Source organism: Rana temporaria, chromosome 2, assembly GCF_905171775.1.
Source record: "Rana temporaria chromosome 2, aRanTem1.1, whole genome shotgun sequence".
In the NCBI taxonomy this organism is placed as follows: domain Eukaryota; kingdom Metazoa; phylum Chordata; class Amphibia; order Anura; family Ranidae; genus Rana; species Rana temporaria.
The window spans coordinates 255306139-255330847 of record NC_053490.1 but is presented as its reverse complement, the minus strand read 5'-3'; the positions used below and the strand labels follow the sequence as shown (position 1 = coordinate 255330847).

Sequence of the window (24709 nt, the reverse complement as noted above, 5' to 3'; positions counted from 1 at the left end):
GCCATAAGTCTCAGAGGGCTCATCAGACTATAGGATTATAGGTTGAGCTACGTGTGTGTGTGTATATATATATATATATATATATAATGGCTAATTAGGCTCAATTAGGACATTTTCATATAGGGGTGTACGCACTTTTGTTGCCTGCAGTTTAGACATTAATGGATGTGTGTTGAGTCATTTTGAGGAGACAGTAAATTTACACTGTTATTCAAGCTGTACACTCACTACTTTACATTGTAGCAAAGGGTCATTTCTTCAGTGTTGTCACATGAAAAGATATAATAAAATACTTACAAAAATGATTTTGTGAGATACTTACTGTGTGTGTGTGTATATATATATATATATATATATATATATATATATATATATATATATATTTATATACACACACACATACACATACACACACACATATATATACACACACTTACACACAAATATAGATATATAAAAATACATTTATAAATTGTATACCACAATGACTAATCATTAAAAATTAAGTATCATGGCCATAGATGTGGATCAACTCCTATTACAACACCTATTACAGTAGGGAACTGCAAGAAATTGCATTTTGGTCTTGTAATATTTGTCTGCATGTGTAATAAAGTACAATTGTATGATTTTATCATATGATCTTAGACTCATATTTGGCACCTTAAAGCGGTTTTAAACCCAAAACCCAAAATGTTATACATAGCAGCTTACCAGTCATTAGATGTGGTGGCAACATTTGTTTTCTTTTTTTCAGGCTATTTTTTTCCCTCTGTTTTCCCCTGGTAAAACCCCTCTTGTTTTAGTGAGACAATACTCTGAATGAAGGAGAACAGGAGCATAGCAGAAAGCAGCATTATCAGTCGGGGGGGGGGGGGGGGTAGTGTTAAATGTATTAGCAGATTTAAATACACTAACTAATTGATGCCAAACTCCAGATGACACTTTATAATCAGTTACAGCAAACATGTTTTTCTTTTGGGATAAAGGTTGTACATTAATAAATAAGAGCTGATCATTTTAACCACCCCTGACAGTTTTAAATGATTTGTGTCTTCCATGCAAACTGCTACATTCTGCTGGAGAGCTTAAACTCTTGAAAAACAACAGACTTGTTGGCTGGATTACCACATGAAAATAGAAGGAAAGTGAAAACAGGGATCACATCTAAGAATTGGTAATCTGTAATATAATACGTATTTGCTTTTGGGTTTAATACTGCTTGAAAAGTGCCCCCCCCCCCCCCCCATCTCAGGAATTGATTATGTATACTTTTACCCTCCACAGGACCACTGTAAAACTTATATAGCAACCTATAAATGAAAAACAAATTTGCACAGATTCTTAAACAAAAAACAAAACTTTTTCCACCCAATCACTGCTTTAAAAGTTTTTATGAATATTTCCTTAATTTATATATAACTGAACTAAATAAGAAAATACTTACATTTATGCCATCACTCAGGTGAATTGGAGCAAATATGAGAATAAGTTTTGAAACCAAAGTAACAATATCCCTGCATTTAACAAAATAAATAAATAAAATCACATATAATTATCAAGACAGTTTAATATAAGAACATTTTCTCCTGTTTAATATAGGATAGGACAAGTAAATAAAGTAGCGATTCCACTTATAACTGGACCATTGTAGATAAATTATTATTTGTCATTTCCATTCTATGTAGCACCCTCCAAAATAGGTTGCTAGGTTGGTTAGGTAAATGCAGTTCTCATAGGTGTGCGCAGCCTATGGCATTGGGGTGTGCACACCAAAGCTCAAACACACATGCGTGTGTAATATACCGTATATGGCAGTGGGTAAATCAGTAGGGCTTTGTCAGCAGGGCAGAGATTGGTGTCAGTGTCTTTTTTTGTATTATTATTGTTATTTTTTTACAATTTTTTTTTTAAATATATATATATATATATATATATATATATATATATATATATATATATATATATTTTTTTTTAGGAGCCCTGTTGGGGGGCTTTGGTGAAATATCAGTGGTCTAAACAGACCCCTGATGTCTAATGCCGCGTACACACCATCACTTTATGTGATGAAAAAAAACGACACTTTCTGTGAAGTAAAAAATGACGTTTTTGAAACTTCAATTTTCAAAGACGAAGTTGCCTACACACCATCGTTTTCTCACAATGATCTTGCAAAGCGAGGTTACGTTCCACCACGTTTTACCATTGAAGCTTGCTTCATAAGTAGCTTCTGGGCATGCGTGGATGAAAAAACGTCTTAGAAAACGACGTTTTTTGCTACACACGGTCAATTTCTGTGAAGTAAAAAGTGCACTTTTGAAAAACGACACATAAAATTGAAGCATGCTTCAATTTTTTTTGGTCGTTTTTTACAAGACATAAAACAAAGTTTTCCCCCACACACAGTCAATTAAAGTGACGTTTTTAAAAACGTCATTTTTTTTCATCACATAAAGTGATGGTGTGTACGGGGCATAACTTTTGAGACAGAGAAAGGGACTGAGGACAGAGATTCCCCAGTCCCTTTCTCTGCAGCCAGGCAGCAGGGGGAATATGCACAGTGCAGGGTGATTAGGGTGTGCCCAGGCACACCTTACACCCTATGGGCCAGATTCACAAAAGAGATACGACGGCGTATCTCCTGATACGCCGTCGTATCTCTGATCCGCCCGTCCTAACTATGCGGCTGATTCATAGAATCAGTTACGCATAGATAGCCCTAAGATCCGACAGGTGTAAATGACTTACATAGTCGGATCTTAGGATGCAATTCTAGGTCAGCCGCTAGGTGGCAATTCCATTGCGGTCGGCGCAGAATATGCAAATAACTAGTTACGGCGATCTACGAAGATACGCGCGTTCGTCGCAATCTCTTACGTCGTCGCTAGTCGGTTTTTTCCGTCGCAAAGTTAGACCTGCTTTATCATGGCTTATCTTTAGAACAGCCATGTTAAAGTATGGCCGTTGTTCCCGCGTCGATTTTCAAATTTTTTTTTTTGCGTAAGACGTCCGGGAATACGAAACGACAGAACGCACGTCGCCGTCCAAAAAAACGTCGGGGCGCCGTAATTTCGTGCAAAGCACGTCGGGAAATTTTAACACGGAGCATGCGCAGAACGTTCGGCGCGGGAACGCGCCTAATTTAAATGGTGCCCGCCCCATTTGAATTAGGCGGGCTTGCGCCGAGCGGATTTACGTTACACCGCCGCAAGTTTACAGGTAAGAGCTTTGTGAATCAGGCACTTACGCTGTAAACCTGCGGCTGTGTAACATAAATGGGATACGTTACGCCACCGCAGCGTAACGTATTTATACCTGAATCTGGCCCTATGTGCGCACGCCTATGGTAGTTCTTTTAACTCCTCTGTAATCAGAGGAGCAATGTGTGATTGCTCTGGTCTGCTCTGAGTTATACTGGCTGTGCGTTTGACTGCTTCTTCAGGTGTATATTCATTATTGATTTACAAAAACTTGGTATTAGTTGTTATGTTATTAACTATGGTAGTGGTTCTAAAGCCTCAAGCATGCATTAAAGGATTTGTAAAGGAAAAAAAAAAATTTGCCTAAAATTAATGTCTGCAAGGTAGACAGACAGAATAGTGTAATGATTCTGTTAAAAAACAAGTAAATACCTATTAAATTCCTTCATCTATATCACCTCCGGCATTCTAGTTTCTGTTCTCTCATTCACTTCCTGGTTTGCATCGCTCGTTCATGTAAGAACTACGGGCCAGATTCACAAAAGAGATACGACGGCGTATCTGCTGATACGCCGTCGTATCCCTGTTTCTATCTATGCGACTGATTCATAGAATCAGTTACGCATAGATATCCCTAAGATCCGACAGGTGTAATAGTTTTACACTGTCGGATCTTAGGATGCAATACCGCGGCCGCGTCGTAAACCAGTGTCGGGTATGCAAATTAGCAGTTTCGGCGATCCACGAAATTTTTTCCCGTCGTTACGTCGCCGCAAGTGTTAGTTTGCCGTCGCAAAGATAGGGCACCTTTTACAAAGTGTAAACTTAGTACACCATGTAAAAGTATACCCGTCTTTCCCGCATCGCTTTTGATTTTTTTTCAAAAATTTTATTTTTCCCGGCGCAAGTCTTTTTTACCCGTCGCGATTCACAAAACGTTGGCGCGTCGTAACTTTGCGCAAAGCACGTCGGGAAATTTGCGACAGGAGCATGCGCAGTACGTCCGGCGCGGGAGCGCGCCTAATTTAAATGGGACTCGCCCCATTCGATTGGGCCCGCCTTGCGCCGGACGGATTTAGGATACACCACCGCAAATTTCCAGGTAAGTGCTTTGTGGACCGGGCACTTAGACAGAAAATTTGCGGCAGTGTAACCTAAATCGGTTGCGTTACGCTTCACCGCCTGGCTGTGAATCTGGCCCTACATTTCCCAGTATGAATTGCGGCATACTGGGAACATGTAGAGAGCGTCCTGCCACACAGATGTAGTTCCCAGGAGGGGGCGAGCACGTCACTGACCACCGCAGTAAAGCCTCCCTTCACGGTGGTCATTACAATCAGACAAGCAGCAAGTGAACAGAACAGAGAAGAAATAGAGCAACTTCTGAGCAAAAATGAACAATGAGGAAGTGAAAAGAGGAATGTCTGCAGGTAAAGGATGCTTATTACGAAAAAAAAATTCCTTTACAACCCCTTTAAATTAAAAAACCTTCTCTGATGCAGGATACCCCCAGCTCCACTTACACCTGAGCCCGATCTGATCCAGGACTGTGCACGAGAGCAGTGGTTCTCGCCACTGTCTCCCTCCTCGTTAGGCAGATTGATAGTAGCGGAAACCACTGACTCCTACTGTTGTCAATCAAATGTTGTGACGAGGGAGTGGGAGGACATGGCCAATTTGCCCATTCTGTATCAATAGATGCCACAATATATATATATATATATATATATATATATATATATATATATACACACACACAGACACATATATGTACACTAGTTGCCACAGATTGTTACATTTATTACTTCTTTCCTGTATACATTGATCTTGCTGACCTTACTACAGATGGTCACATTTAGTGTATCAAACTCAATAAAGCCATTAATTTGTTGGAATTGGCGAAAACCAGTTAATGGGAACCCCTTTTTACATATACTGTACAGCAGGGCTCAAAATTTCAAGTCCTGAGCTACTAGCCAGGCCTCAAGGGTTACTCGCCACCAGTTGCCCCACCCAACCCATACCCTGCCCCTTCACCTAATCACGCTCTCATAAATTATCTCATGAAATTACATCTAAATGTTTTATGCAGAATTACGTTACAAAAATAAATATTAACAACAACTTTATCAGTTCCCCTCAGCACAGCCTCACCAGGACCCATCAATGCAGGCTCACCTGTGCCCATCAATGCAGCATGACCTGTGCCCATCATTAAAGCCTCACTGTGCCTACCATTGCAGCCTCACTGTGCATTGCAACCACACTGTGCATTGCAGCCTCACTGTGCCCCCATTGCAGCCTCGCCAGGGCCGAGGAAGTGAGAGGGCAGCCGAATCATGACTGGAGGAAGATTAGAGCCACGGGATCGCAGAGCGGTATATCAAGCTAACATTGAAACTGCCTCAGCACTGTCTAACACTGCCCCGCCTCCTCATAACACCATGCCGGTGATAGACAGAACACATCCCAGCATAGGACCTGCATTCTGTCTATCACAAGCACGGGGTTAGGAGGAGGCTGTGTGAGACAGCCAGCAGAGCGGAGGCAGTTTCAAGTCAGCTGTTACAGCGTGCTATACCGCTCGGTGATCCCACGGCTTTCCTCTTCCTCCACGCTCTCTTCCACCGGGGTGATCACTGGGAGAATGGCTCCGGATCAACCCCGCCTGCCAGTGGTGCTCGCTCGCCCCCCCCCCCCGCTCCCAAGCAGCCTAGCTCGCAAGCCCTCATTTTCCACTCGCAAACTGCGAGTAGGCGAATTCAAGGGCTTTCTTACAGCATAGGCATGTGGCAGGTGTGCCTGGGCACACCCTAATCACCTTGTGTGCTGCAGAATCCCCCTGTTTAGACCCATGAAATTGTACCAAAGCCCCCTAATGGGGCTCCTAAACAAATTGGAAAAAACGAATGAAAAGAATTTGTAAATAATAATAAAAAATTTTTAAATTTTAAATTGAATAGTAAAAATAAAATCTGACACCATCCACTGCCCCACTGACACCAAACTCTGCCCTACTGACAGGCAGTATATACTGTATACATATGCACACGCATGTGTGTTTGAGCTTTGGGGTGCACACCCAATGCAATAGGCTGTGCACACCTATGCTGTACAGTGTGTTTTAAGAAGAGTGACCTGATTTCAAATAGTTATATTTAAAAATGAAAATATGTTACAGTTACATAACAAATTATAAACTATTAACCACTTGCCGATATATGTTGGCAGAATGGCAACGATGGGAAAATGGGAGTACCTGTACCCTTTAATTTGCCGTCTAGTGGGAGCGCACAAGCCTGCCTAGTCATCCCTGTCATCAGGAGCAGTGATCTCTGTCATGTTGTTGTGAGACCACCCCCCTACAGTTAGAATCACTCCCTAGTGGATGACATGATGTATTCAGATCAAGAGAGCATGTCAGATAAATTTGGGGCCCTCCGTGCAGTTATATGTGGGTATTTCCCCACTATGGCAGACAGAGTGAGACAACAGGACAATGTAGACCAGTGCCTCTCAAGAATCTCCCTTACCTTGGACCACTGCAAACCAAACTGGGTGATGAATCTCACTGGTTTGCATTGTATGGCATGACCCAGGGGAGACGGTGAAGAGGGACTTTGTCTCTCAATCAAAGATGATCTCTTGACTCATGTCTCTTTTCTTTGCTGGTCTGAGTACTTTGTGACTGTAGCCTCTCTCTCTAAATCTGGCATATATATTGTGGGCTTCCTTTTTAAATACATTATCACTTGGGGATGCCTCTCACTAGAGAGCTGGGGTGAAAACTGTCTGCCCGAAGTAGGGTAATGGCTGTCATCGGTTTTCGAAAAGTAGAAGTAACCAAGGAGCTATTCTTCTTAGTAATCCTGATGTCAAGGAAGGAAATGGAGACAGGGTCAAACCCTGTGTATTGTCATTAGGCTCATGAACAAATTCATGCAGTTCAGTCTCGGTTCCCTTCAAGACCACCAGAATATCATTAATATAACAAAACGATGCCCTCACAGACCATTCATAAAGTCCTAGAGTGTATACTTCAGACTCCTCCCACATTCCCAAGTGCAGGCATGCATATGAGGGCGCCCAGGGTTCCCCCATGTAAGTGCCTGACACCTGTTGGAAGTTAACATAATTGAACTCAAAGTAGTTGTTATGGAGGACAAAGTTCAAAAGGTCCAATACCAATTCATTTTGATGGGCCATCTCTGGATAGAATTTCTGAAAAAAGTGCTCCACAGCTTTTTGTCCCCAAAGATGAGGTATTGACATGTATAATGACTCCACGTCAATACCAACGAGAAACCATCATTGATCATAATCACTTGATTTGTTGAGAACATCCTTGGTATCTCACACGTATGATTCAAGAGTAGGAACCATTGGGCTAGATTCTCTATCTGAATCTCCCCCCTGTCTGTGGGGTAAATTCAGATAGATTAGCGGATATTTAGATCCGCGTAATCTATCTGATTTACAAAACCGCCGGCGCAAATTTGAGAGGCTAGTGCAGTATTCAGAAAGCACTTACCTCGAAACTTGCACCGGCGGATCGTAACTCCCCCGGCGGAATTCAAATTCCGCGGCTAGGGGGAGTGTAGTATTTAAAACAGGCGCGTCCCCGCGCCGATTTAAATGCGCATGCGCCGTTCGTGAATTTTCCCGGCGTGTATTGCTCCCAATGACGTCGCTAGGACGTCATTGGTTTCAGCGTGAGCGTAACTTGCGTCCAGCGCTTTTCTGAATCGACTTACGCAAACCACGTAAAAATTCAAAACTCGGCGCGGGAACGACGGCCATACTTAACATTGGATACGCCGCATATAGCAGGGGTAAGTATACGCCAGAAAAAGCCGAACGCAAACGACGGAAAAAAAAAGCGACGGGCGGGCGTTCGTTTGTGAATCGGCGGAAATCGGAATTTGCATATTCGTCGCGTAAAAAAACGAAGCGCCACCTAGCGGCCGGCCGGAGATTGCAGCCTAAGATCCGACGGTGTAAGTCACTTACACCTGTCGGATCTAAGGGAGATCTATGCGTAACTGATTCTTATGAATCAGTCGCATAGATCCGACCGTCGGATCTCAGAGATACGACGGCGTATCAGGAGATACACCGTCGTATCTCTATCTGAATCTCCCCCAAAGATCCGCTAATCTATCTGAATCTAGCCCCTTGTCTTTAAAAGACCATCAACATATTGACAAACCTCAAGGGGTCAGTTGATTGTGGAGACTATGGGCCAGATTCTCAGAGGACTTACGACGGCGCAGCGCCATGTACGCCGTCGTAAGTCCTAATCCGAGCCATTGTATCTATGCGACTGATTCTTAAAATCAGTTACGCATAGATATCCATTAGATCCGACAGGCGTAAGTCTCTTACGCCGTTGGATCTTAACTGCAATTTATTTTTTGCCCGCTAGGTGGCGCTTCCATCGATTTCCCCGTCGAGTATGCAAATTAGCTAAATACGCGAATTCCAGAACGTACGCGCGGCCGACGCAGTAAAGTTACGATGTTTACGTTAGGCTTTTCCCGGCGTAAAGTTGCCCCTGGGTCTATTAGGCGCAGCCAATGTTAAGTATGGCCGTCGTTCCCGCGTCGAAAATTTACGTTGTTTGCGTAAGTCGTCCGTGAATGGGGCTGGATGTCATTTACGTTCACGTCGAAACCAATGCCGTCCTTGCGACGTCATGTGGAGCAATGCACACTGGGATATTTTAGGGACGGCGCATGCGCAGTTCGTTGGGCGCGGGGACGCGCTTCATTTCAATGAAACACGCCCCCTACCCACCGAATTTAAATTCCGCAAGGTGATTTACGCTACGCCGCCGCAACTTTACAGGCAAGTGCTTTGTGAATAAAGCACTTGCCTGAAAAACTTGTGGCGGTGTAACGTAAATGAGATACGTTACGCCCGCACAATTTTGCACCCATCTACGTGAATCTGGGCCTATGGGTCTTCCTTGGGGAATTTTGTCTTCTTATTTTGTTCTTATATATATATATATATATATATATATATATATATATATATATATATATATATATATATATATATATATATATAATTATTATTTTTTTCATTCTGGTTGTTTATCAATTTTGGTCTTTGTCTTTAGTCATGATTTCAATGTGCTTTTATGCATTTGTCGATGTTTTAAGTATGCTGTGTATACACCATCAGAAATTAAGATGCTGCATCTGTTATGATCCCACCCCTTTGGGGGTTAATACTATCTATGACACACTACTTGTCTGGGTAAAACACATGGTAGATTTGACTTATGAGATAAATAAGCGAAGACAAAAATGATGTATATATACACTTGTCAGAGCTAGAGGGCGCTAGTCCTGAAGAAGCTGGAGTTTCCCAGTGAAACGTGTTTTGGTCATTGTTTTTTCAATAAATTAATTTGATAATAAATACATAATTTTTGGGTTATTATTTCCTTGGGCTCCTTTTTATGTGGCACTTTGCTCTGTGCCCTCTCTTTGGTACAGTGCATATTTTTTCATTGGAAAACTACTAGTCTACCTTTGTTAAAGTTGGAAAAGGTGTCAGTGGTGCTGCGCATTTATCTGAGTCACGAACAGACGACCCAACATAACCAGCTCCTTCAGGGGTAGCAATACATCTACAAATATATGATAATTTCATTGCCATCTAGGTGTCAGTTCTGGTCTAAAGACCTGCTTGTTCCTTTCGAATTCAAATTTGGGAACATCTGTCTACTATTCACTTCTGAATCAAGAGAATGCTGTATCGTTAATATCTCTGAATTAAAATATATCTGCAATCATAAAATAAACCAGATTATGGTGCAACACTCCCTTTAAGATGCATAGGATGCATTAAGGTAAAAAAACATGAACCCTTACAACCCCTTTAACTTTTCTGAAATTTTGTAGAAAGTAGATTACATCCATAGTGTGGTAAATTGTCCAAATTAAGGTTCAGAACATTTCGGGCATTGGCTACAAAAGAAACAGCACTTTCTTTTGGGGAATTTAGACCCTGTACTCAGTGGTGTATTTAGGTTTTGTGCTGCCCTAGGCCTGACTAAACTCGTGCACCCCCTAATTTAAATATGACCCACCCCTTCCTGTCAAGGCCACACCCCTTGTTGTTTAAGACCCGCCCTTCCCTAAAAAAAAGTGTCTACTTTAGGCACAAAATTCTGCAAATTTTATGGAGAGGACTAAGAAGATATAACCATGCCAATGGTGCAGCAGAAAATACATAGCACAGTGAGGAAGGTTTGTGGTTCAGGATAATAGGACAGTCAAAATTAGAAGCACTGCCCCCCCCCCCCCCCCACAGTTGCGGAATGCTGGCGGGAAGCAGTGCGGCTGCTTTATGGGGGCACTAGACTAATTTGCCTCTCTGTCCAGTACGCCCCATAAGACTGGCGTTACACTATCAGTGTAGCGCAAGCCGGCGGGGACACTTTCCATGCTGCCCCCCTGCAACGTGCTGCCCTAGGCCTGGGCCTTGTTGGCCTAGGCCAGGTTACAGCCCTGCCTGTACTATTATAGCATGCTGCTCATAGTACCAATAGTCACACTGCTGACATTTTCCAAAAGACCCTGGTAAGACTCCCAAACCTTAAAGAGATAACAGGCGGGACCTACAATAGCTGACACAATAAGGGAATGTCTTATTAGAATTAAAGAGGAACACAAGTTCCACCTGCCTACACCAATGTGTTTAACAAAATATGCTGGTCCTCTAATATATTTTAATCCGGATAGCTTTTTTTTTGTCTCAGGCTAAAAAAAAGGCAGTGTGTATGAATTACTTTTCTGTTTATAAACACCTTTTGCACAAATGTGAGATAGTTTATCATCAAAGTAGTGAATCATCATTTAAATAGATTTGAAGAAGTTGTTCCACCTCCATTCTACTCACCTATCATTTGTAAACATATAACCTATGACATTTTTCAGCGCAAGTAGAGTACAGCTGATCAACAAGCAACAAAATGCTGAAAAACAGGAAGGACAAGATTAGTCTGTAAAATAATTTAACGTTTGAACTGCTTGGTATATGCCCACTAATACATCAAATACCAGTAACCAAATCAGAAGTGGTATACCAAGCTGAAGAAAATTGTATAATTAAAAACAAATGACGATAAATGCAAGACTAATGTTTTTTCAAATACGTATGTTCTATGCCTGCATACAAATGTGCATCTTCAGCCATTCATTTTATTTGGATAGTATGTGTGTTAGAACCTTTTTTAATTTTTGTTTTATGACAGAGGTTCTAACCCTTTCCTATTCTATCCAATACTGAAATGATCCCTTTGTTTAACTACTGGGATAATTATCATTCCGAGCAATGTGCAAAAGACAACAATTATGGAAAATTACAGAAAGAAAGAGAGGATAATAAGTAAGGTGTATGCCTAGCCAAAACATTTATTTTGGATGGAGCGGCCGGATTAAAATCCCTTGGCAGGTTTTTATTCCTATTCGAGGTTCTGCAACAAACAATAAAAAGCGGTTCTAGCCTCCCCCCTCTAAAAATTGATTAAATCCCCTTTACTAAATATGTTTTTTATATTTCTGTCTGTGCTTGTGTTTTAGGTTTTCTCCTACTTCCTGTCTTGTGAAACACCAGGACAGAAAATGAGAGCAAATGTGGAAAAGGAAATGTTGTCACCAGGAAATTAGAACAATTCTCTAAAACTGAATCTTGGATAGTAATACAATCCTAACAGGCATTCTTATGCCGCGTACAGACGGTCGTTTTTTGTGATGAAAAAAAAAACGACGTTTAAAATCATGAAATAAAACGACGTTTTTGAAACTTCATTTTCAAAAACGATGTTGCCTACACACTATTGTTTTTCCAAAATGCTCTAGCAAAGCGAGGTTACGTTCACCACTCTTTTCCATTGAAGCTCGTTTCATAACTAGCTTCTGAGCATGCGCGGGTTTAAAATCGTCGTTTTAAACGTCGTTTTGCCCACACACGGTCATTTTTTGTGAAACAAAAAACAACGTTTTGAAAAACGACACAAAAAATTCGAGCATGTTCGAATTTTTTTTTTGTCGTTTTTCAGAAGACATAAAACAACGTTTTCGCCACACACGGTCATTTTAAATGACGTTTTCAAAAACGTCGGTTTTTTTCATCACAAAAAATTACCGTCTGTACGCGGCATAATTATTCCATATTCTATCCAGAACCAAAAACAGTTTTGGGTAATGAAACTGTTTTGTATACATTTCCAGGTAGCAAGTGAAACTAGTCAGCGAGTTATTATTTAGAAAAGGCACCCCTACAGTGTCACATTTTTATTAGCAAGGAGGTTTTGGATAGTCAAGTGGCACAAACTGCTGCGAGTATGAAGTAATATCTGCCGTGGACTCCCTGTGGTCAAATGCCAAGCTATCAAAATAGCAGCGTTCCCACACTTTCAGACAGTGTCAGAGCTTGCACTAAGCACCACCTCCACACATTATTTTTGGCCCATCACTATTATGAACATCATAACTGCAGGCATGTGTAGGCAACATAGCTCCCCCACCTATTGACAAAACCTCCCTACATTGTTGATTTGGTACTGTACATCTATGTCTTTGTTCTGCACTCCTGTGACCCATTTTCAGCAGACAGTGGGCTGAAGTCCACTGTCGGCTGATGTCTTAGAGCCGGTCCAGGCTCAGGAAGGATCGCGACCATATAGTGGAGATCCGCCCACATTCCTGGACTGACCCCCAGCTCAGCCTCTCGGTGAGCCCTTGAGAGACTGAGCTGGCTGCCCCTTCACAGCCCAGCACTACAGTGAGCGTCGGAGGGCAGAGCAGAGAGCCGGTGACTGACAGTCACCAGTTCTCTGCCCACCAAGCTCTGAGAACCGAGCCATTGGCGGTGTTTGATCGCTTGGTTCTCAGTGTTTGAGCCAGCAGGGGGACAGATGTAGCATTGAACTAATGCTGCATCCAGCTAGGCAAGTTTGATTAAAGAAAAAAGAAAATTCCATACTTCTCTTTTAATGATAAACAGAGGTAGAGAGTAAGCAGGTTGTGTTCTATGTCCTCATCTCATTTTTTACTCTAAGGGAAAGCACTTTTTTCATATATAACACATTCATGTCCATTTATATTCATGAGCAGGTATATGGTGGATGTTGTCCTTACTACTACAAGTGAACCTTGATGGTGATACACACTGGGGAACATTTTGAAGATAGTTATTGTAGGTGAAACCAAAATATAAGTGTATATGGACAGCCAGCTGACACCTACAACTAATTTACACCCAAAAAAAAATGAATAATAATAATAAAAAAATATATAATTTTGTACAGTAATTGCAACCATGCTCACTTGAAAATACAAGAGAAAACACAAAAATTTAGATTATACATGTTTCAGAAACTAGAGAAAAGGAAAACCAAGAGTGATGCTGACAGAAACCAAATACCTGTACAGTAAAGTACAACTTTAGTAGACTTTTTGGCTTGCTCGATGTCTCCAGCTCCTAATGCCGCTCCAACTTTGACACTGGCAGCTGTACAAAAGCCAATGGGAAGCTGTTGAAGAAAATACAATATGAATTAGAAATCTGGCCAAGACTTTGCTAGTAAAGTTTATTTATGCCTTGTTTCCACTGAACGGAATGGTTCGGGTCAGTAAATTTGGAACGGTTAGAATGGACCGGTCAATTCTCGTGAGCGTTTCCACTGCAAATCGGACCGTCAGGGACCATACAGGATTTAGAAAAAATGCCTAGCGCGTCCACCAATCAGTGGAATGTATTGCATCTCCGCCCTAATGGAACCGTTCCATTTTCTATGGCCCCACATGTGAAGCAGGACCCAGAATGGTCCGGTACAGTTCGGTTTTATGGCACACTTTCATACTGGAAACACCCAAAATAGCGTACCGTACTGAACCGCACCGAACCGATCCGCTCAGTGGAAACGAGCCATTAGTTTACCACACAACAACTTGCACTTCTTCTGTGGCTACTGTTCCCAGCATCTCCTCATCAGGCACTGCCAACCCACCTGGCTGCAGCTGCCCCTTTAATTAGCCCTCCAGGCTAACATCTCCACACCAGTCCTCCAGACTGAATCTTCACTAGTCCACCCAACTGACTCACCAGTCCACCTGGCTGACTCTTCAGGAGAGCTCCTAAGGAAGGATGAAGACTTAAGCCCACAGCTGTCATCAGGGAGACCTGGCTACATGTGTCAGTCTTCCCCCTTGTAAGTCTCCCCTGCCAGCCCACTACTGGGGATTGGCCAAGACCTCATAAAAATAGTAAGAGTATAGTAAGAGTCACTAAACCCTGACCCAGATTCCACAGCTCAGGCTTAGCCCTGAGCTAAACTAAAGTTACCTACTCTAACACAACCTACACTATTTCTAGCACCCGCTAGAGAGTGCTAAAATATCATAGAGACATCAGCTAATTACCCGCATACAAACAAAGAGGCAATGCTTAAGCATTCTCTTATAAATTCAGAAACTTTCAGTAAGGTATGTAGAAACTCTACCGAAAGTATTTCTGATATCATAAAGGAAACATAACTCCTTCATATGCCATCTTGTAATTATGTGCTTCACAACAGGCAACTCTTAATTTTTTAATATCAAGAATCCTTTGTAAACATGAGTCCTTGTAGCATAATATAGATTTATGGAGACAACAGCTGATTACACACACATGAACCACTTCCCTATGTATACCTATGCCAGATGGCATATATGGCCCAAGCTTTACCCACTGCTTGCAAATGCTGTTCCACCTTGCTTGGGACTTCAACCCTACAAATGGCCCTTTAGATCAGCTATGTAGGCAGGGCTCAAGTCATGCGGGAACGCGTGGGAACGGAGTTCCTGCACTTTTTCACAGCAGGAACGCAGTTCCCTTTGCAGGACTAGAGCAGCCGAACCGCCCGAGCCAATCCTTCACTAAGCGGCGATGCCCAGCTCGAATCACTTGCTTAAAGTTCTTTCTAAATCCTGCATTAATTTGCGGAAGACCTCCGCAATGTCTCCTGGGAACAATGACAAAAGCTCCCAAGAGACATTGCGGCATGGAGGAAGTGACGGAATACCTGCACACTACCCAATGAATCCATATACATAAAGCGGCCAGTAACATAAAGGATAACTAAGGTACAGTGGATCAAAAAAAAATGCGGTTTAGTAATTATGCATATAAGCGTATCATTTATTTTTTTGGTGGGGGAGTGGATCTTGGGTGGGAGTTCCCACACTTTTTTCCCCAGGACTTGACCCCTGTATGTAGGGGACTACATCTTAGCAGTGACGGGGTGTTTGGCTCCCATGTCCCAACTACTTAGGTTCCACACACAGCTGGTATTTATAGAGGCACTAATTTATCATACTATACTGGGAACAGAGCCATCTAGCGGCAGGCAAACTAACTGTCCCTACGAAAAAACACATCTAAGGACTGGTAAGTTGCAATATATTTGTTTTTTGGTCTAATACTGCTTTACTTAAGCTAATAAGTGTTAGAATGCATAAATAGTGACCATCATACCAATAAAGTAAGTGTTGACAACTGCATTAAAACGGCATGTCCGCCCAGCTGCACATCATTAATAAGTCCTAGGAAAAAAAAAAAAATTCAGTAGTTGTTTAGCTGTTCATACAGGTTTTTGTTCAGCTACTTAAAGCGGAAGTCCACCCCAGTTTTTTTTTTAAAAAGCCAGCAGCTACAAATACTGCAGCTGCTGACTTTTAATAAATGGACACTTACCTGTCCAGCGAGAAAAGAAAATACAGGGAGGTCCCTGCACAGTGTGCGGGGACCGCCCTGTCATCCGCCGGCTCAGCGGGGTTCAACTTAGCGATCCCCGCTGAGCAATCAGAGGTTCACAGGGCGGATCATTACTGATTCGCCCCGTGTGAAAGGGGCCTAAAGCCCTGTGCACACGGCCGGGAATCCCGTCAGGAAAAAAACGTTGGTTTTCCTGACAGGATTCTTGTCAAGCTTGCCGTGCATTCAGACGGCCATTCAAAAGAACCGTCGTTCTTTTGAATGGCAAGAACGCGGCGCTCGTCACATTCGATGCCCTTGCTGCCATCTTGCTGCACCCTACACTACCCTTGTATGCTACCGCGCATACGATGAAGTCTCATCGAGCATGCGCGGGTTTACCTGGGGACAGGTAAGCATACTAACGTACGGTTTTCTGGGCAGGAAACACTTTGCCGAGAATCCCGAGAAGAAAATAGAGAGCAGGTTCTCTATTTTTCTCATCGGGATTCCAGGCAGTTTTCTCGACAAGAAAGCATACACACGCACAGTTTGTACGGCAAAAAGCTCTCCCAGCAGCTTTCTTGCCGAGAAAAACGGTTGAGGCTTTAGAGCTGGTTCACACTGGAACACAGGTTTCCTGCACCACGTTCTGGTTTAAACGTGCCCTTAAAGTAGAACTATAGGCAAAACTTTATTTCCTTTTGGATAGAGCAAGGGAGGGTTATAGCCTCTGTCAGATTTTTTTCCGTCATCTGTGTCCTATTGAGGCCAAACAGGAAGTGGGATGAAATCCCTGCTAGTTCAGAGAATTCCTTGGGACCCCCAGGTCACCAGAACTAATGTCCCCATTGGAAGATTTCCTCTATTAATTTTCTGGGGATAACCCAAAATTGGGGGTTTTCTTTTAATTTCACTTTCCATGATAATGGTAAACAGGACAAATATAGAGGTGAATCTCCTTAACCACTTGCTGACGGCCGTACGACTTTGTACGGCCTCAGCGCGGCTCCCAATCTCTAACAGGCCGTCTTTTTACGGCCTCCCCTTTGCACGTTCCCCGCGCGCGCTCCCGAGCGCGCAGCGGGGAACTGCTGTGCTGGCCGTGTCCCTTGGACACAGCCAGTCACAGATCGCCGTGAACGGCCAATCGGAGCGGCCGTTTTCTAGGCGATCTGTGCGGCCAATGAGAGATGATCTCATATGTTTACATATGAGATCATCTCTCATTCCCGGCTCTCGCAGACAGCGGTGCTGTCAGGGGAGAGAGGAGACGAATCTGTGTCTCTTGTACATAGAGACACAGATCGGTCACCCCCCCCAGTCACCCCCCTCCCCCCACACAGTTAGAACACTAATTAGGGTACACATTTAACCCCTTCCTCACCCCCTAGTGTTAACCCCTTCCCTGCCAGCCACATTTATACAGTAATTAGTGCATATTTATAGCACTGATTGCAGTATAAATGTGAATGGCGCCAAAAATGTGTCAAAAGTGTCCGATGTGTCCGCCATAACGTCGCAGTCCCAATAAAAATCGCAGATCGCCGCCATTACTAGTAAAAAAAAAAAATAATAATAATAATTCTGTCCTTTATTTTGTAGGCGCTATAACTTTTGCGCAAACCAGTTGCTTATTGCGATTATTTTTTTTTTTTTTTTTACTAAAAATATGTAGAATAGGTATCGGCCTAGTCTGAGGATAAAAAAAAACCGTAAAAAAAAATTGAGCTATTTATTATAGCAACAAGTAAAAAATTTTTTTTTTTTTTTTCAAAATTGTCGCTCTATTTTTGTTTATAGCGCAAAAAATAAAAACCGCAGAGGTGATCAAATACCACCAAAAGAAAGCTCTATTTGTGGGGAAAAAAGGACGTTAATTTTGTTTGGGAGCCACGTCGCACGACCGCGCAATTGTCAGTTAAAGCGACGCAGTGCCGAATCGCAAAAAGTCCTCTGGTCAGGAAGGGGTTTAAGTGCCCAGTAAGGAAGTGGTTAACAGGAGCACAGACAGCAATAGAAACTGACACTTACAGAGCTAAGGTAAAAGTTCTTCTTAAGGAAACAGCAGGAGAACAAGAATCTTAACCATTATGCAGTCTGCAGTCTTCTCTTCTCTAAAGCCATTCAAAGTGAAGAATTTATACAGCTTGTCTGCGCTTCCAGAAAACAGGGGGTGGAGAGCTGCAGATCTTAGTGAGAACTGATTGGAGGAAAGGGACACACACCCCTTCACACAGCACACATGAACAGAGGTGAGGCTTTCAATCACAGACTTTGTGCTGGAGATCTCTCCCTTGTGACCGTTTCTCTTGGTGTCAGGAAAACTTGCCAGAAGTGATTCTTGCAGATAGCAGAGGAATAAGGCAGCAGAGGAAAAGGACACTTAGCGCTCTGGATTCAGACAAGTATACATTATAGAGGGATATGCTTTGCTCATACAGTATTTCATGTCTTTAAGAAATCACTCTGAGATTCATAAGTTGCCCTAAATAGGAACCAATTGGGATGCTCACTGATGACCTTTTGGCCAAGTCTCTGTAGGTGGACAGACTGCCTAAACCTAAAAAAAATGAAGACTGCATCAAGAGCCAGTAGAAAAGGTCAAAGAGTGTCAGGCCCCAAGAAATACAGCAGATAGAGCTGAGTGAAAGTATTCCCAGAATGTGTGGAAACGAACCTGCTAAAAAGCCTCCAATTTCAAAAGCCCACCATTCAATGCAAAACATCAGCATGCTGGGGATAGCAAGATACAATAATAAATCCCACTCCTGAAGACAGTCTTTGGACCATCCTGAAAAGAGAAGAGATGTGCATGTATATCTAAATAACTATAAACATTAATATAAATATAATATAATAACAGCATTGTGTATTTACCCCTTGATGTTAATTTTAACCCTCCCATTGTCAAATATGTAACCTTAAAGTGATGCTATACTCTGGTTTAAAACAAATATATTCTATTTATTTATGTATTGTGCTGCATCTGTCCCCCGTCGCCTCTTCACTGAGAACCGAGCCACCGAACATCGCTGATGGCTCGGTTCTCTCACCTCCCTGAGTAGAGAGCTCTCCTGCTCTGCTCCTCCACGCTCACTGGAGCGCTGAGCTGTGGAGGGGTGGGGAGAGGCCGTCTCAGCCTCTCAGTGCCAACATGCTCTAAGGCCCCTTTCAGACAGACAGGTAGAATGGTGCTTTTAGCTGCGGATTTTACCACAGCTAGAAGCACACAATGCTTTCCTATGACATCATTCACACACTACGGTTACCTGCGATGTTTTTCCCCGCGTTTTTGTGCGGATAGAAAAAATAGAACTGGATGCGCCCAGCTGCGAAATCCCGCAGCTATCGGCACATAACCGCAGGTAACCGCAGTGCACTGTGTCAGCTGCGTTTGGTATGAATCTTGAGGAGGAACTCCACGCCAAATTTCAACAAAGAAAACGGCATGGGTCCCCCCTACAGGAGCATACCAGGCCCTTGGGTCTGCTATGGATTTTAAGAAGACACCCCCTGCACCGAAAAACCGGCGTGGGTGGATCCCCCCAAAATCCATACCAGACCTGTATCCGAGCACCAGCCTGGCCGGTCAGGAAAGGGGTGGGGACCGTGCCAGGCTGCATGCCCTCAACATGGGGGGGTAGGTGCTTTAAGTCAGGGGGGCGCCCTGTGGCCCCCACCCCAAAGAACCCTGTCCCCATGTTGATGAGGACAGGGCCTCTTCCCGACAACCCTGGCTGTTGGTTGTCGGGGTCTGTGGGAAGGGAGCTTATCGGAATCTGGGAGCACCCTTTAATAAGGGGGCCCCCAGATGCCGGCCCCCCACCCTAGGTGAATGATTATTGGGTACATAGTACCCCTAGAAATTCACCTGGCGGAATAAAAAATGTAAAAAAAAAAACACATGACACAGGTAAAGTAATTTATTAGTCAGCTCCGGGGCCCCCCTCTCTTCTTTAGCTCTTTTAAGAGGGGGGCTGCTTCTTCGATGTCTTCTGGGGGGGATGTGCAGGTCTTCGCCGCCGTCTGGTTCTGTTCCGCCGGGGGGGGGGGGCTTTCTTCTTTAGCTCTTTTACAGCGGCCCCCCCTTTCGGCATCCTCCGACGTGTTCGGCGGGGGTGACAGCGCTTCCTCCCGCCATTCCAGCAGGAGGAAGCGACGTGTCAACATCGAAGAAGAAGAAGGAGAACAAGCAGAAGCAGAAGGCGACAGAAGACCTGTCACCCCCGCCGAGCACGTCGGAGGATGCCGGAAGGGGGGCCGCTGTAAAAGAGCTAAAGAAGAAAGTGCCGCCCCGGCGGAACAGAACCAGACGGCGGCGAAGACCTGCACATCCCCCCCGTCGAACACGTCGGAGGAAGCCCAAAAGGGGGGGCCTCTGTAAAAGAGCTAAAGAAGAAAGCCCCCCCCCCCAGCGGAACAGAACCAGATGGCAGGGAAGAGCGGCACACCCCCCCCAAAAGACATCGAAAAAGCAGCCCCCCCTCTTAAAAGAGCTAAAGAAGAGAGGGGGGCCCCGGAGCTGACTAATAAATTACTTTACCCTGTGTCGTGTGTTTTTTTTTACATTTTTTATTCCGCCAGGTGAATGGCTAGGGGTACTATGTACCCAATAATCATTTCACCTAGGGTGGGGGGGGCCGGCATCTGGGGGTGCTCCCAGATTCCGATAAGCTCCCTTTCCACAGACCCCGACAACCAACGGCCAGGGTTGTCGGGAAGAGACCCTGTCCTCATCAACATGGGGACAGGGTGCTTTGGGGTGGGGGGGCCACAGGGCGCCCCCCTGACCCAAAGCACCTACCCCCCCATGTTGAGGGCATGTGGACTGGTTATATCTTCTTAGTCCGCTCCATAAAATTATTAGAAATTTGTGCCCCCCCAGGCCCTCAGAACTAGTGTCCCCATTTGAAAATTTCAGGGCAAGTCTTTTAACAGCAAGGGGTGTGGCCTTAACGGGAAGGGGTGGTTCATATTTAAATTAGGGGGTGCACAAGTTTAGTCAGGCCTAGGGCAGAACAAAACCTAAATACACTACTGGCCACGCCGCCTGGCTCACAGCCTAAGTCTTACTCTCCAGGCCCCAGCTACTACTGGGTGGGGAGCAGAGGAAGATCACTCCGCCAGGGAAAGCAAGGAGATAAGCAGGCAGGCGGCTGGCCGTGACTTGAGCCAAGGCAGAAGAACTTGCAAGGGGAGCTGAATGGGCATGCACCCAAAACTGAAGAAATATTCCCTCAGCTCCAACCAGCACTTGACCATCAGAAAGAGGCACAGATGATGGAAAAAAATACACCCCCCTAAGCTAGTAGGAGCGGTGGAGTGGGGGTGTGCAATTCAGATATTTTTTTTCTTTATTATTCTGCACTGACTCTTTGAAATTGCCCCAGCCCCTGTTCAAATCTAATCCGGGAACAGACTTTGTCCGGGGACAGTGTCCTCAATCTGGGGACTGTCCCCAGAAACCGGAGATGTCTGGTCACCCTACTGAACACAGGTGTACATAATAGAAAGCTGATGTTAATAAGGTCTAACTATGTACTTAACATACCTCCCCATGTTTCCACATGCAGTTTTTTACCAACTATATATAAACAAGTTGTAAGTGCGAACACCCACTGAGAAATTGTGTTTGCACAAGCTGAACCTCTGAAAAAAAAAAAATATATAAGTAAATTATTACCATGGAGATATATACAGAATTTCCAAAAGCACATATTTGGCTATTGATTAAGTAAATACAAAAACACTGTTGATTAGGTATTTATATGAAAACATTTTGCAAACATACAGCAAGACACGCGTTCAGAATTGGAGCAACATGGCTGTCTATATTTCTTTACTGATCTCTCCACTCCACATTCTGAATTCTGATTTGGGCGCATCTACAACCAGTCTGTATTTGATAATCAGTACATCCCAAACTAATTAGATGTGTTAAAACCTCACGTTATAATTTAATCAAAATCGTGTAGTAATGCTCATAAACAATGCATTACATGCTTGCATCACCATGGTCCTGCATCTACACCTATATAGTTATTGCAATCTTGCTGTAAGGAAAACCCGAAGGCTGCCACTGTTAATCTCTCTTTCTGAAAATGTAAATTGTCTGGCTGTTATGCTCACTCTAGATTCAGTGCTTTCAGATACTTACCTGGTTTATGGATAAATGTTGGCTTTTCTAATCTTACTGATCTGAAAATGTGACAACATATTGAAGCCAGTGTTTGAATATCTAAAAAATGGATATCTGAAAATGTTTTAAAGCCATCACAGTTATTTAACTAGCATTTTCAGTTTGGGGGGGGGGGGGGGGTCAGAGTCACCTTATTTCTCTCATAACAGGCTTTCTTTAAACATTGTCACAATAGCATGAATGGTCATCAGTTGAAGGGAACATCTTTCTTCACTCAGAGTTTCTGCCACCTTGTATCTGATGCCATGTACACGTGATCAGTTCGTCTGATGAAAACGAATCGATGGATTTTTTCATCAGATATCCGATGAAGCTGACTTTTATCAGTCTTGCCTACAGACCATCGGTTAAAAATCCGATCGTGTCCAACGCGGTGACGTAAAACACAACGACGTGCTGAGAAAAATGAAGTTCAATGCGTCGACTTGATTCTGAGCATGCGTGGATTTTTGACCGATGGATTTCCCCACAGACGATCGTTTTTTTCTATCGTTTTTTTAACCATACGAAAATTTTAAAACAGGTTCTATTTTTTTTCACCGTTGGGAAAAAAAACTGATGGGACCCACACACGATCGGTTCGTCTGATGAAAGCGGTCCATCGGTCCGTTTTCATCAGACAAACCGATTGTGTGTACAGGGCATCCCTGTATACTGTTTAAGTGGCACTATCAAAGTAATCAGCTAGTAGAAAATTCCATCAATCCATTCCAACACTACTGTTCATTTGTGAAATGAACGACCACATTTTTTGTAAAAAAGATTGCCTTTTGGTGTTCTCAAAATAACAGTGAAACATAAAAATAAATGTGATATACTCACTCAAATTCCATTTTCAATATGTACAAGAAAATAGCGTTGACAACAGCATTCACGATGTTTACTCCTACACCAACAAAAACCTGAGGCCATAAAATACCCTAGAAAAGAAAAAACGTATGGTTGTTAAACTCTACTTAAAAAAAAAAAAAAATTCATATCCAGGGGAGGCTTTTATAAACTACACTAGCCTACGCTGGCAGCTTCTAAACTTGAGTTTAGGAGCTTTTGATTTTTTTCCAAAGCTCCTAAACTCAACTGCATAAAGAGCTTTTTTTGGCAGAGTTTAGGAGCGGCCGCATTCAGGTGAGCTTCCATTTTTGCAGCAATTTTGCTGCATTTTGCATTTTCTTGCACACATGCTAAATGTAGGCCAGTGTACATGAAGCCTCAGGCCTAGTACACACGAGAGGATTTATCCGCGGATACGGTCCACCGGACCGTTTCCGCGGATAAATCCTCTCGAGGATTTGCGAGGATTTTGATCCGATGGAGTGTACTCACCATCGGATCGAAATCCGCGCCGAAATCCCATCGCGATGACGTGTCGCGCCGTCGCCGCGATGATGACGCGGCGACGTGCGCGACACTGTCATATAAGGAATTCCACGCATGCGTCAAATCATTACGACGCATGCGGGGGATCTATTCGGACGGATTGATCCGGTGAGTCTGTACAGACCAGCGGATCAATCCGTTGGGATGGATTCAAGCGGATAGATTTTAAAGCATGTCTTCAAATTTTTATCCACTTGAAATCCATCCCAGGGGATAAAAATCAGCGGAAACAGATCCGCTGGATTGTACACACCAGGGGATCTATCCACTGGAGCCGATCCGCGGATCAATTCCAGCGGATGGATCCTCTCGTGTGTACGGGGCCTTAAAGTGCTATTTGTAACAGCATAATACTAACTGCAGTTAAGTCCAAAGATTGGGCGGCCAGGCTATTTGGAACAAAACACAGCTTGTAGCATTTCAGTAACTTGCTCCTTTTTAGCTTTCATTGTGCAGGGTTGGTATTAGCCATGCCAATGTTTGCAATTGTGACTCATGGAGTTTAAAATGGTTATTTACATAAATATTATGTGGACTTGTACTGTACCAATAACTTGGATCATTTTCAGTAGAATTGCCTCATTAATGTGCAATGGGAGTGCGGAAAAAAACAAAGATGTGGGTGGAACTCCGCTTTAAGCATCCTATTTATTACCATAACAAATTACTACACTATAAGGGCCCTCACACCTCCTTTTCTTTTCCAGGGGACACTTCAAACCAAACCAGAGGTTGCTAGCCAGCTTTAGGACTGTACCCTTTGGACCCCATCTGACTACCACACCTTAGATGTCTCATTAATGTGTCACAAAAGCAGTGTACTGCACTAGGCCTCAAAGAGGCAGTGAGCAAAGCCTTTACCTTGGCATGTTATATCAGCTGGCTTGGGTCAGGAGTGGGTGGTGGTGCACTTACTAGGATTCTTGGGACACCATTATGTGGTCCTCAGATATGGCGCAGGGTTCACTTATGGACAGGCCCACACTGGCCATAGGGCAGACCGGGCGTTTGCCTGGTGGGCCGGGGGCCGCCGGGCTGCATGATCATGTCTGGGTCTGCATTCCCTCCCCCCCCTCCACGTCTGAAGTGGAGACAGCGTGCGGGACGGCAGTGGTTACAGGTGCTTTGAGAGCTGTAGTGGCACTGGGCAGTGGGGGGGGTGCGTGCGAGCCTC

At 43.6% G+C, this 24709-nt stretch overlaps 1 protein-coding gene across 1 annotated transcript in view; it reads right to left on the bottom strand.

The window, feature by feature from the left end:
* LOC120926665 (multidrug and toxin extrusion protein 2-like) overlaps nucleotides 1-24709 on the bottom strand; it is a 217659-nt gene that overhangs the window by 69032 nt on the left and 123918 nt on the right. The window contains exons 7-13 of the mRNA XM_040336789.1: nucleotides 22981-23078; nucleotides 21511-21608; nucleotides 18637-18750; nucleotides 15738-15805; nucleotides 13644-13752; nucleotides 11115-11190; nucleotides 1448-1517 (exon numbers count right to left, since the gene is read on the bottom strand). Coding sequence (XP_040192723.1) covers nucleotides 1448-1517; nucleotides 11115-11190; nucleotides 13644-13752; nucleotides 15738-15805; nucleotides 18637-18750; nucleotides 21511-21608; nucleotides 22981-23078 — 633 coding nt within the window. The remainder of the gene's footprint in view (nucleotides 1-1447; nucleotides 1518-11114; nucleotides 11191-13643; nucleotides 13753-15737; nucleotides 15806-18636; nucleotides 18751-21510; nucleotides 21609-22980; nucleotides 23079-24709) is intronic.